The sequence below is a fragment of the Mustela putorius genome, unplaced genomic scaffold (assembly GCF_011764305.1).
Source record: "Mustela putorius furo isolate JIRA1106 unplaced genomic scaffold, ASM1176430v1.1 tig00003898_pilon_pilon_pilon, whole genome shotgun sequence".
In the NCBI taxonomy this organism is placed as follows: domain Eukaryota; kingdom Metazoa; phylum Chordata; class Mammalia; order Carnivora; family Mustelidae; genus Mustela; species Mustela putorius.
Window position 1 is genome coordinate 16511835 of NW_025422047.1, and position 20715 is coordinate 16532549.

Genomic DNA, 20715 nt, shown 5'->3' on the forward strand with positions numbered 1-20715 from the left:
AATGTAGACTGAAGATAGGCCTCAGCGGTTGTGAGTGAACAGATTTTACTAGAGTGCTGCAGGTGCCTGATGACTAGGGTAGCGCTAGTAAAGATGAAAATAACTTCACAAATGGTAGCTAACAAATTTGTATTTTTTCATTCTGATCTCAAATAGCCCTAGAAAGTAGCATTTAGAAATTAAGACATTTTAAGATAGAATGAATAAAATATGGCTTTCTTAATCTTATCCCATCACATATTTTCTTCAAAAATCAGTATCTTGAGGATTGTCCAATTTGAAGTATGAGGCAAATAAACATGAAATAACATACTCTAGTTCAAATAAAACTATATTAAGGACAGGTTTTTTTAGGATTTCAAGAAAACATATCAATAAACCCATGAGTATTATCAGATGCCTCTCAACTTACCATTTTTCCAATCATCATTACATAAGGTCCTGCCTGTTGATTTACAGCTAGAAAATCTAGCAAACGCACATACCAAAATATTATGTTAAGACAGTAAATTAATCTTCCAGCAACAAAAACATGATTATCATATGCATTCTCAAAGTTCCATTTTGCTCCAAATCTTAGTCCAAATCCAATGAAGAAAGAAATTATGGCAATTGTATCACTGATATTGAAGTAATCACTAAACCACACTTTAATCTTCTGGCTTATTTTTCCAGCTTCAGACATAAAGATCTACAGGTTTAAAAAAAAAAAGAAAAAAGAAATTAAACTGAATTGTTTACGAAATCAATTTCTTCCTATTAAAATATGTATCAGCATTCAATTATAATATCACAATAGGATTTTATGTACCTTTTAGTATTTCAAAGTATTTTTGTATTTAAGATTTTATTTGAGAGAAAGAGAGTCAGCATGGCCGGAGTGGAGAAGGGAGAAGCAGACGGCCTGCCAAGCAGGTTGCCCAACTCAGGGCTCCATCCCAGATGACCTGAGCCAAAGGCAGACACTTTGACCAAATAAGCCACTCAGGCACCCCTCAAAGTATTTATTTGAACTGAAATTAACACACGTTAGCTGTGAAACATTAGTTGCAGGTATACAACACAGTAATTCAACAATTCTATATATTATGCTCTGCTCACAAGTACAATGCTACTACAATACCACTGCCTATATATTCCTTGTGCTGTATCTTTCATCCCTGGAACTTATTCATTCCGTAACTAAACACCTGTGCTACCCACTCCCCTTTACCCACTGTATCCATCTCCCCTCTCCTCCTTCCGCACGATCATTTTGTTCTCTGTATTTATAGGTCTGTTTCTGCTTTTGTTTCTTAAATCTCACATAAAAATTCAATTATATAGTATTTGTCAAAGTATGTTTATCTTGGGATCTGATAATGTATTTGATCACTAAAACAATTCAGTAAGATATCAGAGACAGATACTTCTTTTTTTTTTTTTTTCTAAGATTTATTTGTCAGAGAGAGAGAGAGCGAGCGAGAGCGAGCACAGGCAGACACAGTGGAAGGCAGAGTCAGAGGGAGAAGCAGGCTCCCCGCGGAGCAAGGAGCCCCATGTGGGACTCAATCCCAGGACGCTGGGATCATGACCTGAGCCGAAGGCAGCTGCTTAACCAACTGAGCCACCCAGGCGTTCCAGAGACAGATACTTCTATATCCTCATTCCATGTGTGTGTGTGTGTGTGTGTATACCTACAAATAAATGACCTATTCAATCAAGGTCATTCTACTAAGAAGCTGAAAATCTTAAATTAGAACAGAGCTCTCTAGAAAGTGAAATACTTCTGAAAGTTGTTTTATTTTTCATTGAAACAACAGGATATCCTGATAGGATCTTCCAAAGGTGTCTTATTTACAGAAAGCAAACAACTCGATGGTTTAAGTATATCTCTTCTCTTGAATATAAAAATTAAAAATTTGCATTGCTTGGGTGGCTCAGTCAGTTGAGCAACCAAATCTTGATTTTGGCTCAGGTCATGATCTCAAGGTCATCAGATCAAGCCCCTTGCTGGTCTCCACACTCTGCAGATAGTCTGTTTGAGTTTCTCTCCCTCTGCTCCTCTTCCAAATCACGCTTGCTCTCTCTCAAATAAATAAATCTTTAAAAAATTTTTAAATTTCTTCTTTGTGGGGAATGGTAATATATTTATAGATTCAAAATCATAATGTATATAAAAATAAGTGCTGAAAAGTCTCCCTTCCATTCTTCTTCCTTTAGCCAATTAACTTCCCTTCACACTAAAGGCAACCAGTTGTTATAATCCAATGAGTCCTTGTATAACTCTTTTCTGAATATGCATTTAAAAATTATTTGAAACTTTTTAAAATCATTAAACAATTTAATGTTTTAAACAGGTTGGTAAAACAACAGATTTCATAAACATATAAACCATGGCACTCAAAGGAATTAAAAATGCACAATAAACTATTTAAGAAAACAAATTCCTATGACACCCCAGTGGAAGGAAGTACAAGGATTTCACTTGTTTTTACAGCATAATGTATTCTCTAAATCTACAGCAAAGACATGAAATAATTCAAAAGTATTTAAGTCAGTGTGTTATAAAACTGTAATTATGCAGTTAATTGCTTGAATAAAAAGTATAAACATTTAAGGAAAAAAGAATTTTTCAAAATCAGGATGCTAGAAAATTTAAACTGAAAACTGTATTAGACACAGGTATCTAAATCTAAATGACGATTCAACAGGCAATACAGCACACTTCAGTGGGATATTCAATATAACAGCAAAGTAAAAACCAATTTGTAATTTACCTACCTGATTGGCTATATGTGTAATTAATACTTTCTGAAGAGTGACAAAGAGCATTAATATAAATGTTGAGGAAACAAAACATAAAACAGATCTAGGCTATGTTTCTGAGACAAATCATCAACTTTGTAACTGACGAAGTTAACTTACTAGTCTCTATTCTTATGTTGTAATTTTTAGAATATCAAAAATAAACATGTTATACACTTCTATGCTATCAACTACTAATTATGAATAACATATACACATACCCACATACATGTCAAAAACCAAACCCCCTCCCTATACACAGTAAGTAACCGGTACAAAAACTACAGACATACCTCACGGACTTTCTCAATAGCATAGGTAAAAATATAAGCAATAACAATCCATTCTTGAACTGAAGGTAATCGTTCCATTTGTACAAGAACTACAAATGTATAAAGCATCAGAAATCCTAAGTATGCCAACTAGAAAAACACAAAATATGAATATTAATTACACAATAAAAATTTTTTACTATCAAAATTTTCAATCCAACACACAAAAGAGAGACTAAATAAACCCCTGTGAACTATCTCCAAGCTTCATTCATTAAATCAGTTTTAGGAGCGCCTGGGTGGCTCAGTCAGTTTAGGCATCTGGTTCTTGGTTCTTGGTTCTGGCTCAGGTCATGATCTCAGGGTTGTGAGAACTTCATGCTTGCCGTGGAGTCTTCACTCTCCCTCTATCCCTCCCCCTGCTCATGTGTACTCTCTCTCTAAAATAAATAAAGTCTTAAAAAAAAAAGTTTTACAAGTAACTTCAGTGCAGACACTGCATTTATCAATCAAAACGTAAATGGTGGGGCGCCTGGGTGACTCAGTGGGTTAAAGCCTCTGCCTTCGGCTCAGGTCATGATCTCAGGGTTCTGGGATAGATCCCCGCATTGGGCTCTCTGCTCAGCAGGGAGCCTGCTTCCCCCTTCCCTCTCTGCCTGCCTCTCTACCTACTTGTGATCTCTGTCAAATAGATAAATAAAAAAAAATCTTTTAAAAAAACAAACAAATAAATAAATGGTTCCTGGAGTAGAACACTATGGTGTTCTAGAACTTCAATGACTTTTTAGTATTTCCTATAAGAAGAATTTTATAATAAAATATTTATGTTCTCAGCATAGTTCATATAATTCCATTTAATTTATACTACACCTAAAGTATCATATTAAGTATACTAAAGAACTTCATCACCATCATCATCAAGAAACACATACTACCTGCTTCCTCCTTCCTCCAATCAAATACTATTCCCAGGAAAGACAACTGGTATTTTCCTTCTATGTGCTGCTGAAGAAAGCACACATTCTCCTAAATCCTAGTCAATGAGGTTGAATCCCAAGAAATAAGAACAGCTATGGAAAGCATTTTCCCTAGGTACAGGAACATACCACCTTTGATACTCTCAACAAAAAAGATTATACTATGTAAGTTCTATGTATAATAACATCTGAAGAGTTATTTCATTTCAGAGGAAAACCCAGATTTGTCTACCCTTGGACAATTGTATCTAAGAATCCTCTCATCAGTCTCCTTGCCTCTACCAGCATTAAAACAATCACATTCATTATTTAAGCTATCGTAAGGCAGGGCAGGAAACTCTAATAAATAAAAAAAGAAAAAAGAAATTTCTATTTGGCCAACAGGGTTGTTATTTTTTTAAATTTTTATTTATTTATTTGAGAGAGTGTGAGCGAGAGAAAGAAAGCGTGTGCATACAAGCCAGGGGAGAGGCAGAGGGAAAGAGAGAAGCAGACTCCCCACTGAGCAGGGAGCCTGACATGGGACTCGATCCCAGGACCCCGAGATCATGATCTGAGCCGAAGGCAGACACTTAACCAACTGAGCCACCCAGATGCCCCAGGTCCATTTTTAAACAGTCATTCACATGAATGCAAACATGATGAAAATTAAAAACAACAAAACACTAAGAAAATACACAACTTAAGATTTTTTCTGGAAAGGGGAATAAAAACTCATTCAACCCATGGTTAAAAGCTGGGGCTAATCTCATGTGTTTCCTGATATTAGTCCATCCCCCATGGACTATGTACTCTTAGATCTAGGAGAATACCGTTCTTCCACAAAAGAAAAGCCAATTAAGGGTCAGATAAAATATGTACCATAATATGATTTTTTTAAAAAAAAGATTATTTATTTATTTATTTGACAGAGAGAAATCACAAATAGTCAGAGAGGCAGGCAGAGAGAGAGGGAAGCAGGCTCCCCGCTGAGCAGAGAGCCCGATGCGGGACTCCATCCCAGGACCCCGAGATCATGACTTGAGCCGAAGGCAGCGGCTTAACCCACTGAGCCACCCAGGCGCCCCTGTACCATAGTATGATTAAAGAAATAAGCTATTATGCTACTGATAAACAAACTTCATGAATGATCCAGATTACTTTTTACCTTCAAATTAACACTGCAAAAAGTTCATTTCAAAAATTTTACACATTCTCTGCAAAATCCTAAAGCACAAAGATTTATCAATGTCTCCTCTGGTTAATCCTCACCAATGTTATTGGTCAATTTGATAGATCTGATTTGTATTTGACACCTGCTTACAAAGGCAGGTGATAAACGGTTATCACAATTCTGTTTAGTCAATTTCTAGTTACAATCAGAATTAAGATTTGTTAGCATTTATCATTATATATGATGACAACTGGAATAAAACTAAGTTATGCTCTTTTAAGTGGAAAATGGCTTGTCAATGATCTAAGTTATATCAAGATAAATATCGACTTTAGAACAAGATACTTTAATGCTTATCCTTTAAAAACATTATGCTCACACAACTTAAAAAACATATAACATACCGTATTAAACCAGAATTTTACAATTGGTGCATGATAAAAGGCATAGAACTTTCTTGTAATGGGAAGCTTTTTTGATTTTATTTGTATTTCCATTTCATTCTTTCCTTCATTACTGTCCAATATTCTTACTTCTTTAAACACCTCCTAAAATAAAAATAATACTTATCATATATTTATTCACAAAAGTTATATTTACTTAAAAATATTCTTCCTCCTTACCATGGGAATCTCTTCTGCTATGTTTTGAAAGTTGTTTTCGCTATCTTCCATTGTCATTTGATGGGCATCTTGAGATTGTGGAATATGAGACATCTCAGCCTTTGTTTTATATTCCAGCATTAATATGGCAGGTGGAACTAAAATGCTTAGTATGACCTAAAAATTTTAGAAACATGTAAGTTTACATTTTAAAATTAATTATCTTCAAGAATAAAAAGGTATTAAATATTTTGATTGTTAGCCAATCTGCCCGTTAGTATATAAAAAACCAAGAACTTCATTTTTATACTTGAGTATAATATTTAAAGAGGCCCAGGTTGAATTGATTTAAGGAGTAACACAACATTTGAGCACTATGATGGGAGGATATAGAAAACATCTAATAATTATTTGTTTGTTCAGAAAATACATTTTTATTTAAAGAAAATTTAAGCCTTATGAAGTTAATATGTACATAATTTTATCCTTAATCTCTTTGCAACTGTTTCAAGTCATCACATGTTTACTCAGCTTGTGCCTCTATAAACAAAGAGGTTTATTCGTAAAATTTTATGTTATTACCTGCATAATCCTACAGCATAAAGCAATTGTAATTGAGTATGAGGGTTTCTACTGGTTAATCATTCACCATTATTTTTATTAGATGATCAGTATTTGTTATCTACTTACAATGGTTAAACCACTTGCCTGATTTCTGCGTTCTACATTCTCTGTACCTTATTTAAGATATGAGATAATGAAAAGGAAAGTTTAAAGTAGTATCTCTCACTATGATGAAACCAAAAGTACCAGCCAACATTTTACCCAAATTCTTAACCATCAAAACTACACATATCCAATATACTTCACATAAATTATTTAAGAAAAAAGTAACAAATTATTAAGTTAGCAAACAGGAGCTCAATTTTAGAATCTGGAAATCATCTTTTCATAAAGAAGCAACTTTTTTTCATGGCTGCTCAGGGCTGTAAATACCAATACTTCCTTTGTTGCCCTCATGCTTCTGGCTCAGAGAGGGGCAATAATCATACCTGAAAAGGATTCAGAGTGAAGAACAGGAGGAAAAAAGAGGCTACTTCATGCCACCAGAGATAAAATGCCAACACTGCTACCCCTACCACCCTCATAAGTCAAGGTATTTCACTATATATCTAGGCTAATTCCTCTTTTTATCTAATCACATACTTTGTATAATTGTTTCTAAGTTATACCTTGTACCAGGAATTTTTCCTCATATTCAGCCTTCCCATCCACATATCAGATAACAACATCTGTGTACAGGTGTGAGCTACAAAAGGTCTAAGTCTTGAAGACACTGCTAACTTGAGGCAGGTGGAATTACTCCAGTTTTTCAGTTCATAAGTGAGCAATTTCATTGCCATGGTTTCATCTTGTCTGAAGGATTGTTCTAGTAATTCAACTGCTAGTTGACCAAAATCACTATCAAAAGATAAAAGCCAAAACATTCGTATTACCAAACTGCAGTTCTAGACACTATTTTTATAAAATTTCATAACATTTTATATTTAATGTTTATATTTAATATAATAACATTTACATTTAATATTTTAACATACACTCAGGGAATTATAAGGCATTAGAATCATAATGGCTCTGTTTCCAGATATCTGTTACTAGGCAAATGTCACAAAATATTAAAATATGTCACATTAAGAACAAGTCTGAAAAGGTAACTACAGAGAATTTTCCATTGGTCTTGGAAATAAAAACTCCAGTCTCACAGGAAACCCAAACTGGTAACGTTAAGCTGCTCTCTACAAAAACTCTTATTTATATAGTATTTCAAACATAGGGGTGTCCAGGTGGCTCAGCTGGTTAGGTATCTGCCTCAGGCTCCGGTCACGATCCCAGGATCCTGGGATGGAGCCCTGTGTCGTCAGGGATCCTGCTTCTCCCTCTCCTTTCCACTTGTGAGGAGTTCTCTCTCACTAACTCTGTTGCCATCTCTGTCTCTTTCTCAAATAAATAAATAAATAAAATCTTTTTAAAAATAAATAAAAGAGGTTTGGTGCCCAGTAGAAAGAAAAATGTGAATAGATACTAACCTAATCATAAAAAATATCTGAATCTTAGATCCCCAAAGTTAAGTGATCATATGATCCCTGCTTGAGTTGGTTTTATTTATTTATATATCTGACACAGAGAAAGAGAGAGACACAGAGAAAGAGTATAAAAATAGGGGGAGCAGTAGGGGGAGAGGGAGAAGCAGGTTCTCCAGTGAACAGGTAGCCCAATCAATGTGGGGCTTGATTCCAGAATCATGACCTGAGCTGAAGGCAGATGCTTAACTGAGCCACCCAGGCACCCCTCCCTGCTTGAGTTATTTTCAGTAATAACACTAACTCTCTTCCAAAGACAGCCCATTTTGGGAGAGGTAAGTCCTATTTTCTATCATTAAGTTTCCTACAAACTATCTTTCCAGCTTAATATTCCTTATTACCCTAAGTGTAAACATCTGTGAACTGTTTTACTCTTCCATAGATGTACATCCACCTTCTGAAATGACCTTCTGGTTGAATTCAATTCATTTCCTTAGAACACAGCTCAAAAACCTTACTTTCTTCTTTTCTTTACCACTTCAAATAGAACTTTTAATCTAATTAATTGCTAGTTTGTGCAATTATTAAAACTGACTTCTGGCATTTCTTCTTTCTTGCCAAAATATTTAACTCTTGAGTTGTAAACAATAACTTCTATTTACATGCATAAACAGGAAAGTTTCCTTCTGAATTTTAAGAATTACCTAATAAATTTTGGGGTGCCTGGGTGGCTCAGTCATTTAAGCTTCCAACTCCCAATTTTGGCTTAGGTCATGATGTCAGGGTTGGAAGATCAAGCCCAAGACTCGCCCTAGTCCACGCCCCAGTGAGAAGCCTGCTTAAGATTCTCTATCTTCCTCTCCCTCTCCTCGCTTGCTCTATTTTCAATAAGAAAAATAAAAATATTACCTAATACATTTTAATTGTGCCAAGAAAATTATACCCATATATATCCATTTATTGCATGACACTATAACCTCCATTTAAACATGATCTTGTATTTCTTAAATGTTTGAAATGATAAAATATAACTTACTTAGAATACTGTTTCAATTCCTCTGAAGTATCATCTACAAGGTCACTCTGTTTTGCTTCATAGGCCATTGAACGATAGATCTTACAGGCTACTAAGGCTTTAGCCATTGATTCTTCACCATGCTGCCATAAAAACCGGGCCATGACCTGTCTCTTCATAAGGCAAGCCCAAATTAACAGTTCATTAAGTGGATAAGGAAAGCGCTTGGTTTCTGGATCATCAATATCTACAATTTCATCTTTGGCTCTTTTCTTCTTTCCTTCTTCAACAGCTGTATCAATCTTCAAGGAAAAATAAATGTTTAAGATTCATTATAATAAGGCCATATGACATTAATGTGAGAATTTTTATAAAGTCTCCTTTTACATTTTCTTCAACTTCATATAACTGCACAAATCAAAATGGCATAAATTTTATATACTTTATTACAGCTCATGTTTTATAGAAATGGGATTTCTAAAAAAAAAAAAAAAAAAAAAAAAAAAAACCAAAAACACTATAATAAAGTTCTCCAAAATTAAAGGGCCTAAATATTTCAACTAGTATCTGATAAAACATAATTTTAATGGAAGAACAGTATGCCTGAAACACTTACCTTACATGTTGTTAATCAAGTTAAAGTGGAATAAAAGGAGGCACTTAAGCATTTATCAAAACATTTACAAATTTTTATTATAGCTAAATATAAAAAAACCTGATAGAATTGTTAACTCATAATAAATATCTTTCTATATATGGCAAACTGAATAATCAAAGATGTATCCAGAAACAAAAGTTCATTCTTGCTAAAACAAGTAGTTTTCTGTTTCATAAATACTAGTAAATTAGATAGGAACAAAATCCAGAAAAGGTAAAATTTATGTGAACATACCTTTGGTCGATAGGGCTGTGCCGTTTTAATGAAATGATTGTGTCTCATTTTTTCCTTTTTATCTGCCCTATTGCCAAAAGATTCATGACTCTTACGCAACTGAGGAGTGCTGCTGGAGGTATTTCGGCCAGACCTCTGAAAATGAAAGTTTATTAAGTTTTTACAGCTTTAAAAATACCGATGTCATAAAAATTCAAGAATTCATACATATGTACAAATGTGTTTATACACACAGAGGAAAAAAATGATTTGGATTTCAATTCAAATAAAAATATTTCTATGTAGTTTTACAGTTGAAAATATCATATTTTAAGATGCTACTTTCACCATTCTAAGAATATCAGTAATTTTAAACTTTTAAAGTATATGAGTTTTTAAGAATTTTTAGCTTATAAAGTATACAATACAACGTACATATATAGACTTCCCCCAAAATACTACATACCCGATTATTTCCACCAAGACTATTATATATTAATCGAAAACGTTTCCGAGTATAGGTGCATCTATAGGTTCCTCCCATAAGATATTCAATAACAAGTCCTATATCGATTAGGGTGATCTTATATCCTGGAGGAAGATTCCCCTGGAAACAAAACATTAGTTTTAAATAGGATATTTCTCAATATTTCCAAGCATGCCTAGAAATACACCTACTCTCCAAAATAAATACCAAATATTTGTTACAGGAAGCTGGGGTTGCCAGCAGCTATCTTTACAGGAGAAGGAAGTAACTTGTTTCTCATTTCCTTCTGTAAAAAGAGGGGATTCTGCAGTTTTAAAGTCACAAAGGTATGCTCAGGACAGAAGTATGGCTTATAGCAGTAAGATCATTCAATCTTTCCACTGTCCTAATACTTCACACATAGAAGCAAAGAGCTTCCAAGAGCCAAGTACTCTATTTTCACTGGCACATTATCATAAATAACATTTCCCTGCAAAAACAATGCTATAAATGTTAATTATGTTTCTAGACAGGCCCAAAAGTACTTGTATTTTTTAGCCAAAACTGTATTGGTTATATTATACAGTACACAAGTTTCTATAGCCTCATCTAAGATTTAAACCGCCACTTATAACACTGTGTAGACTAAGAATTCATTCTCCCAGGGCAACAATTTTTTGGAACTTGAGCCATTTGTGAGTTTGGAATTTGGAAGAGTGCCTGTTCAGAATCAAATATTTGGTTAATCTCATTAAATAATCTTAAAAGGGTTTAATCATTAGGTAATTTACATGTATCAACCAATTCTGCCCTCCTACCATCACCGTTCTTTCCATTTCCCTAATTATAACTTCATAAAATTAGTACTTAAAAAAATTTTTTTTTAAGATTTGAGAGAGCACATGCAAGTATGCACGCGCATACAGTGCAAGAGCGGGCAGAGGGAGAGGGAGAAAGAGAATCTCAAGCAGACTCCATGCTAAGTGTGGAGCCTGATGCAGGGCTGGATCTCATGACCCTGAGTTCATGACCTGAGCCAAAATCAAGAAAAATCTATCTTTACAAAATGGATACTTAACTGACTAAGCCACCCAGGGGCCCCTAGGTGCTGCAGTACTTTAAAAAATATTTATACCTTTTATAATTTGGTTTCATCTGTGAAGTTTTAAATTTCTAGATACTTATATTCCTTAAATCTCTGATTTGAAATTAAACAAAAAATATTTTCGGATGCCTGGGTGGCTCAATCAGTTTAGCGGTGGCTCAGGTCATGATCCCATCAGCCTGGAATCAAGTCCTGTGTCCAGCTCCCTGCTCAGTGGGGGCTCTGCTTCTCCTTTTCTTCTACCCCTGCTTATGCTTTCTCTCTCATATAAATATTTAAAATACATTTTTCACCTAAGATTTTTCTTTTTATTTTGTTTTGAGCAACCTCAAAATATGCTTTATGAATGAGGATTATCATGTATGTTTTTAGTTTTCTTTAAAAAATTTTTGACAAATCAAAACCACAATGAGATATCACCTCACACCAGTCAGAATGGCTAAAATCAACAAGTCAGGAAATGACAGATGCTGGCGAGGATGCGGAGAAAGGGGAACCCTCCTACACTGTTGGTGGGAATGCAAGCTGGTGCAACCACTCTGGAAAACAGCATGGAGGTTCCTCAAAATGTTGAAAATAGAACTGCCCTATGACCCAGCAATTGCACTACTGGGTATTTACCCTAAAGATACAAACGTAGTGATCCAAAGGGGCACATGCACCCGAATGTTTGCAGCAATGTCCACAATAGCCAAACTATGGAAAGAACCTAGATGTCCATTAACAGATGAATGGATCAAGAAGATGTGGTATATATATACAATGGAATACTATGCAGCCATCAAAAGAAATGAAATCTTGCCATTTGCGACAACATGGATGGAACTAGAGCGTATCATGCTTAGCAAAATAAGTCAAGCAGAGAAAGACAACTATCATATGATCTCCCTGATATGAGGAAGTGGTGATGCAACATGGGGGCTTAAGTGGGTAGGAGAAGAATAAATGAAACAAGATGGGATTGGGAGGGAGACAAACCATAAGGGACTCTTCATCTCACAAAACAAACTGAGGGTTGCTGGGGGCAGGGGGTTGGAAGAAGGGGGGTGGGGTTATGGACATTGGGGAGGGTATGTGCTTTGGTGAGTGCTGTGAAGTGTGTAAACCTGGCGATTCACAGACCTGTACCCCTGGGGATAAAAAATATATGTTTAGAAAAAATAAAAAATTAAAAAAAAATTTTTTTTGACAAAAAAATTTTAAAAAATAAATTTAAAAAATTTGACAAAGGGGTGCCTTGGTGGCTCAGTCACAAAGCGTCTGCCTTTGGCTCATGTCATGATCTCAGGGTCCAGGGATCGAGCCCCGCATCAGACTCTCTGCTCAGCAGGAAACCTGCTTCTCCTTCCACACTCCCCCTGCTTGTGTTCCCACTCTCACTGTCTCTATCTCTGTAAAATAAACAAATAAAAATCTTTAAAAAAAAAATTTGAGAAATACCATGATATGACCCCACTTAAATGGGAAATACTTAAATTAAGGGAAATAACATGAGTTACCTAAAAAAAAATATAAGCAATTTCTCAAACTATACAAATACTACTTACAATACTCCCTTATTAATTTGAATCAGAAAATAGTCAATTACTGCTTTACTTTGGGATTTTTCACTTTCAGAAATAAAAAAACTTGACTTATGTAGTATAGCCAACAATGTAAAAATAGTCAATCTATAACAAATCTCTTACTTGTTTCTAGAATTAAAAACAGTATAGTTCCTTCTGCTAACCCTCATGAAGTAAAGCATAATGCAAATGTGTTTTAGAAAACCCTGGACTGAAGGTTTCCCCATCACTCAAGCTTTCGGGGGGGAAAAAAAGCCTTAATTAACAACAACCAAAAAAACCACAGTTCAATGTGAAATGTCCAGAATAGGCAAATCCATACAGATAAAAAGTAGATTAACAGTTGTCTAAGGCAGGAGAGTGGCAGGAAGCAGAGAAGAAAGCAGGAATGGGGAGTGACTACTAATGGGAGTACAGGGTTACTCTAAAATTAGATTGTAGTGATAGTTGCAAAACTGTGAATATACTAAAAGCCACTGAACTAAACCCTTTAAATGGATCAATTTTATGGTATATGAAATGTTTTAATAACACATTAAAAAACTGAATTAAAGAAAATATATTTTAAATATAATAAAGTCTAGGTTCTTCCCATGGGATCTTAGTTTAGTATTAAATAAATGACAAAACAAAAAATTAAAACAGAAAATAATATTTCTATTTTAATTTTTCAGTTTTTTAATAGTACACTCCATTTAACAGCAAGTAGAAGTATGAATGAAGAATTCTAGAAAACAAACATTTTATTTCAGAAACTAAAAAATATTTCTTTTAATTAAATGATTATCTTTTCATTTAGGAAAGCAAAACTATTAGATACCAGTATTTTAAATGACTAACATTTTTAATAAATGTCTAAAACTGGGGTGCTTGGGTGGCTCAGTGGGTTAAAGCCTCTTCCTTCAGCTCAGGTCATGATCTCAGGGTCCTGGGATCAAGCCCCACATCGGGCTCTCTGCTCAGCAGGGAGCCTGCTTCCTCCTTTCTCTGCCTGCCTCTCTGCCTACTTGTGATCTCTGTCTCTGTCAAATAAATAATAAAATCTTTAAAAAAAATAAGTAAATGTCTAAAACTATGAATTCACAAAGGACCCCAACAGAAGATAAGGGGGATATTAGTATAACAAATTTGGTCACCACAGGATGGCTTTAGATCATATAACAGTGTTGTCTATTTAATCACAGTCAGTATGGATATTAAGAGAGCATTCATGGATGATTTCAACATTTCAGCATTTTCCCTGGCAAAATATACCATGAAGATCACTATCCAGTGTTTCCTTCAATGTGTTTACTCAATATTCTTTACAGGTCAAGGTAACAAGTTTCTTTGGAACACAAAGAAAGATACATTCTATCAATGATCTTTCTTTATGGACAATGAGCATCATGAAATTCATCACACTCAATCTCAGAAAACCAGAAACTCAGGTAATTTGGTCTTATTTCATAAACTTTTCTTTTACTTGATTTCTGATATATTATGCTCTTTACTTCCATGTCACCACAGATTTAGCCCCTATTTTATCTTGTTCTAAAAAATGTCATTTTATGGGGTACCTGGTAGCTCAGGGGGTTAAGCCTCTGCCTTCGGGTCAGGTCATGATCCCAGGGTCCTGGGATGGAGCCCAACATTGAGCTCTCTGCTCAGCAGGGAGCCTGCTTCCTGCCCCACCCCCAACCCTGCCTGCCTCTCTGCCTGCTTGTGATCTCTGTCTGTTAAATAAATGAATAAAATCTTTTTAAAAATGTCATTTTAGGGCGCCTGGGTGGCTCAGTGGGTTAAGCCGCTGCCTTCGGCTCAGGTCATGATCTCAGGGTCCTGGGATCGAGTCCTGCTTCCTTCTCTCTCTCTCTGCCTGCCTCTCAGTGTACTTGTAATTTCTCTCTGTCAAATAAATAAATGAAATCTTTAAAAAAAAAAAATGTCATTTTATTGCTATTTTTAAGGTGTACAATATTTAAATGTGTTTTAGAAACAGATGAAATGTAACCAATTTTTAAAATAGCATTTTCAAAAATAAAAAGAAACTCTTACCTGTTTGACATCTCGAACAAGATGAAATAGCATTGGATTAGTTGGACCTTGTTTCTTTAAAGAGAAAAAAATTAAAGCAAACTATTATTTTTCTTCTAAAATAATGTAACACCTTTTTTGTTACTTATAGGACTTTATGAACCCTCCTGCTCAAATTACATTGTTTTTCAGCTAAACAAGTTCTGTTCACAAAATGGAGCAAAGAAAAGATAAACCATTTCATATTGTCATACCTTTAATAACATGTATAATTTAGGTTGTGTTTTATTTGTGCAAAAACACAAATTTTAAATCTCACAAACAAACTGGGACACCTGGGTAGCTCATTCGTTAAGTGTCTGCCTTCAATTCAGGTCATGATCCCAGGGTCCCGGGATCTAGTCCTACATCAGGCTCCCTGCTGGGCGGGAAGCCTGCTTCTCCCTCTCCCATGGCCCCTGCTTGTGTTCCCTCTCTTGCCCATGTCTCTCTCTGTCAAATAAATGAAGTTTTTAAAAAGTAAATAAATAAATCACACAAACTTTGCAAGCTTTTAATTCTATCTTTAATTTACATTTCTTTCATTGATAACTGAGCTGTAGGGGCGCCTGGGTGGCTCAGTGGGTTAAAGCCTCTGCCTTCAGCTCAGGTCACGATCCCAGGGTTCTGTGATCAAGCCCCACATTGGGCTCTCTGCTCAGCAGGAAGTCTGCTCCCCCCTCTCTCTCTGTGCCTGCCTCTCTGACTACTTGTTATCTCTGTCTCTGTCAAATAAATAAATAAATAAAATCTTTAAAAAAAGAAAAAAAACGATTAACGGAGCTGTACCCTCTCTTTTTACAAAATTTTTTAAAAAATTTATTTACTTGAGAGTAAGAGAGCATGAACACAGCAGAGAGAAATGGAGAAGACCCTACACTACTTTGTTACATAATCCTTTAACCTTAAAAAAAATTTTATCAATGATTGATGCTGAAAAGTATCATCTTAATAACTCTTGAGTTACACAATTAAGAAAGTTACTTGCCTTGCTAATGGGATCAATTTTTATTTTTTATTATTTTTTATCTGGTTTACATTTCAGGGATTAAACCTTACTTCAGCACAATGAATAATCCTTTTAATTTTTTTATCCATTTTCTAGAAAGAGCAGAATGCTAACAAAGTTCAATCTAATTCTGTTAGATACTATTAAAAAAATGGGGGAAAATAAAGATATACTCCCTACTCAAAAGAAATCTACAATCCACAGAGAAGATATAATTGTCCTCAACTAACTATGCCGATGGATTCATGGAGGCAGTTGTATGGCATTAGAACTACATTCTAAATAATGAATAAGGGGCGCCTGGGTGGCTCAGTGGTTTGGGCTACTGCCTTCGGCTCGGGTCATGATCTCAGGGTCCTGGGATCGAGCCCCCATGTCGGGCTCTCTGCTCCGCGGGAAGCCTGCTTCTCTCTCTCTCTCTCTGCCTGCCTCTCTGCCTACCTGTGATCTCTGTCTGTCAAATAAATAAATAAAATCTTTTAAAAAATAAATAAATAAAATAAAAAATAAATAAATAATGAATAAAATACCAGTAAGTAGAAAGTAGCTGAGAGAAAAACACACACCAGCAGTGTGTAAAAAGAAATGCTTTTTTAAAAAGTTTGTATTTTGGGGAAACAGTATGTAGGCAACATAACTGAAACATCTAGTATGGGAAGATGGGTTGGGAATAAAAGGCCAATTGATAAGAGTTAGCTAGGGCAAAATATCATAAGCTGAAGAAATTTGGAAATCGAGCTAAGGGCTTGGGTATTATTCTATACACATCGGGGAGCTATCAAAAATTTTTTAATTGGGGTACACCTGAGTGGCTCAGTGGGTTAAGCCGCGCCTTCGGCTCAGGTCATGATCTCAGGGTCCTGGGATTGAGTCCATCGGGCTCTCAGCTCAGCAGGGAGCCTGCTTCCCTCTCCCTCTCTCTCTCTGCCTACCTCACTGCCTACTTGTGATCTCTGTCAAATAAATAAAATCTTTAAAAAGATAAAAAATTAAAAAAAATTTTTTAACTGGGGAAAGATACGGTAAAACATAGGATTATAATAACTAATTTAAAAATAATTTGAATAAAGGACAAGGAGATTAGATTACTGAAGTGGTATGACTATTACAAAAAAAGTACAAAGACATTAGGAATGAAAAGGAGGAGATAAACAGGCAGAAACTGATGAAAGAGAGCTTTGCAATGAAGTCAAAGTTGGAAAGCAATGATTTGTTAATAGTTTACCTCAAAATATAATACAATTATATTAATGTTGTTAACAAGGGCAGTATTTAATCTCTCCAATGCTAGACATGTGAAATGAGAAAAGCTTTGTCGAGGTAATAGTTTTCAGGAGCTCTTTAGAAAAAAAAAAAAAAGAAAAATGGTATGCAAGCTAAAAGGTGGATACCACAAGGTCAAAATCATGAACGTAAAAAACAAAAAGGAGAAAAGAAAAAAACGTGTAGTTTCTCCTTTAAGAACAGGCATAAAAAAGAAAAGAAAAGACATCAAAAGAAGTTTGGTGTAACAAATGATTACCAAGAGGAAAAAGAAGGAAATATAATAACTGTAATTAAGAATCTGATCCTAGGGGCACTTGGGTGGCTCTGTTGTTAAGCGTCTGCCTTCCGCTCAGGCCCTGATTCCAGGGTCCCAAGATCAAGCCCCACACTGGGCTTCCTGGTTGGTGGGAAGTCTGCTTCTCCCTCTCCCACTCCCCCTACTTGTGTTCCCTCTCTTGCTGTGCCTCTCCCTCTGTCAAAGAAATAAAAATCTTAAAAAATAAAATCTGATCCTATGGTTTTAAAAGGGGGTGAGAGGAAGGAATGGAAGACAAGGTTAGTAACAATTTACTTCCTTCCTATGTGACTATGGTGACAGGGAAAATCTCCAGAAACAAGGAGAGAGTTTCAGACTGTCAATCCACCCTAAGACTAGCTTTACTTCTTCCAAGTAACAAGCAAATCATTAAAGGTTTTAGCAGTAAAACTGGGTATGTTCAAGCAAAATGACACTTGCCAAAGGTGATAAAACTTTTAGTCAACAAAGAATTTTAACATATACTTACTGTGTTATAAAGTTCTTCCAGTCTAGGAATGGTAAGGAATTTATGCATGCTTACTCCATTTTCAATAAGAAGTTTCACAAATGCAACTCTATCCATTACAAGAGCATCAAGCATAGCTTGTTCCAAGGACCCAACCTAAAAGAATATAAATGTTAATTAATATGTTTCATAGTCCAATTATACAAACAGTTCTAAATACAAGTCCTTATTTTTCCTGAATGGTTTTAGAACAAAATTGAAAAGATGCAAAATAGGGGCTCTGGGGGCCCAGTCAGTTAAATGTCCAACTTTTTATTTTGGCTTGGGTCATGATTTCAGGGTTGTGAGATCAAGCCCCGCAACTGGCTCTGTGCTGCATGTGGAGCTTGCTTAAAATTCTCTCCTTCCTCTGCCCCTCCCCCACCTCAAAAGGAAAAAAACCATACACAAAATAGTAAAAGGCAAGGACTTAAGGTATAAAGAGAATAGCAGAAAAGACCTCTACAGAGCAGCATTCCCCAAAGAACATTTCATAAGCAGTATTTCTGCAAGAGAGTTACATAGGGATTAAAAAAGAGAGAGAGAGAATCCATCAAGTAAATTTAGGGGAAAAATACCTTAGAGCAACAGTTCTTAATGTTTAGGAAAGGTTTCTTTGGAGGGATCATTTCAATAACTGGGGGCGCCATTACTAATGTTCAAAGGATACCAGACAATTTCACTCAAAAGGAACTGTCCCATATCTCACACAATTTTGTTATCCTGTTAGATGTTCATGAATAAAAATGCAATAGTTCTGCTTTACATATAAACACAAAGTATTATCATGGTTTGTTTTACAAAATGAACTTTCAAAAAATACAACTGCCATATAAATTAGGTAAGATGGTACTTAGCCTTTAGAACTTTAACAGAAATTATTCACTATTAGAGAAAAATTACATCTCCTAATAGGAACACCATCTGTGCTGTTTGAGTTTAATGTAACACATGTGTATCAGTCAGCATTTACAAGCTGTACCTTTCAAGTTTTTAGGGACTCTTTATATAGATTTCAACAAGCTCTGAATCAAATGCTATTAAATTAGTGGAGACACAAATATAGAGATTTCATTAAGTATTGTTAATAAGGGGTATTTTATTAATAGAACATAATATATTTAATGTTAATATACTTTATACATATGCCATATGATAAGAGAAAACTTTGTGGTGAAAAATCAGTATCAAAACGATTGTTTTTTTTTTTTAACCTCTCATTTTTCAATCTTACTCTGTCTTCAGAAGTTTACTAGACACCTGCACAATTTCTATAGACTAGATCCTACAACATTTCTTTCTCCAACCTATCCCCTATTTTCATCATTCAGCAAAGGATTTGGTCACAAAATCTTCTGAAGGATACAGACTAAATGCAAACCTTATACATGATAGATTTTCAAGATGAAAGATCTTTTTTCTGCAGTATTTTTTTTGGCACTTGGTTCTGTGTCATAACAAGGGAAATATTATAGCACTGCACTTAAAGATGAGGCCAAACTAATTAGTAACAATGTAAAACATTTTTTTATTTTCTCATACTGACAACTGGTAATTAATCATGGCATGTTATTCCTCTTAGTTAAGAGTCTGTATCACATACAAATAATTCTGATAAGTTATTTCTTATTCTACATTAACTATTTTTACTCTAATTCTTATTTGGTCTTCTTCCTCTTTCCTTGGTCCTGTACTTGTAGTAGGTGTTTTTCTGCTCCCATGGAATTTAAGAACCAACAACATTCCTATAATAGTGTGCATCACAACTGCAGGATTTATACTGATTCTACATAAAGTAAGTGCAAGTATCTAATTACTTATGCCATCTATATGTTGCATTCTTAAGCACCTCTGCACTGAGTATTTTTATTACAAATCACTTTGATTTGTCTTTATTACAATAGGGCATTAGATTGCCTTTTAAAGTTTGTATAGAAAGGACTCAATGAAACTCAATTTTCATATAATATAAAGGTCGTGGGGCGCCTGGGTGGCTCAGTGGGTAAAGCCTCTGCCTTCAGTTTCGGTCAAGATCCCAGGACCTGGGATCGAGTCCCGCACTGGGCTCTCTGCTCGGCAGGGAGCCTGCTTCCTCCTCTCTCTTTCTCTCTGCCTGCCTCTCTGCCTACTTGTGATCTCTGTCTGTCAAATAAACAAATTAAATATTTTAAAAAATAATAATAAATAAAAATGTCATAACAAAACTGATATGTTCTATCTGAATTGAACAAAAATAAGTGTTCTATCTGATTTAGGTTTATAACCATTGCCTTAAAACAATAAAGCCTGACAAAATGTCCACATCTGAGAAAAAAAAATTTAAATAAAAAGTATCTATTTTGTTCCCCATTTCTTCATATACTCAGTGCATTCTGAACTCCCCAAAAATGAAGAGTAAAACAATTATGCTGCAAATTCCAGCATGAAGGAAAGCACAAAATCAAATAGATAATACTGTGCAGAACAAATCCACAAGATAAACCACATATACATAGAAGATAAAGGCTTTGTCCAAGCCTTTACATGGGAGATTAAAAAACCCAATGAAACTATTCATGAGAACAAAAGGTTGGTTTACTGTTACAGTTTTGCCACAGCTGATTAACATTAATTTTTTTCCTCTGAGTTCCTGTAAGAATGGAAGTGACTAATTATTCTTTTTTATTATTTATAGGAAACACATTTCCA

General features: G+C 35.1%; 1 protein-coding gene across 7 annotated transcripts in view; it reads right to left on the minus strand.

The window, feature by feature from the left end:
* Positions 1–20715, minus strand: part of TRPM7 (transient receptor potential cation channel subfamily M member 7) — a 111338-nt gene that overhangs the window by 44702 nt on the left and 45921 nt on the right. For all 7 annotated transcript variants that reach the window (XR_006602917.1, XR_006602918.1, XM_045067917.1 and 4 more), the window contains exons 12-21: positions 18010–18144; positions 14932–14985; positions 10225–10365; positions 9780–9914; positions 8909–9189; positions 7024–7252; positions 5813–5968; positions 5594–5737; positions 3081–3209; positions 413–691 (exon numbers count right to left, since the gene is read on the minus strand). Coding sequence is in view for 5 of the 7 variants with exons in the window: in XM_045067917.1 (XP_044923852.1) it covers positions 413–691; positions 3081–3209; positions 5594–5737; positions 5813–5968; positions 7024–7252; positions 8909–9189; positions 9780–9914; positions 10225–10365; positions 14932–14985; positions 18010–18144 (1683 nt within the window). In the remaining 2 variants the exon portion in view is untranslated. The remainder of the gene's footprint in view (positions 1–412; positions 692–3080; positions 3210–5593; positions 5738–5812; positions 5969–7023; positions 7253–8908; positions 9190–9779; positions 9915–10224; positions 10366–14931; positions 14986–18009; positions 18145–20715) is intronic.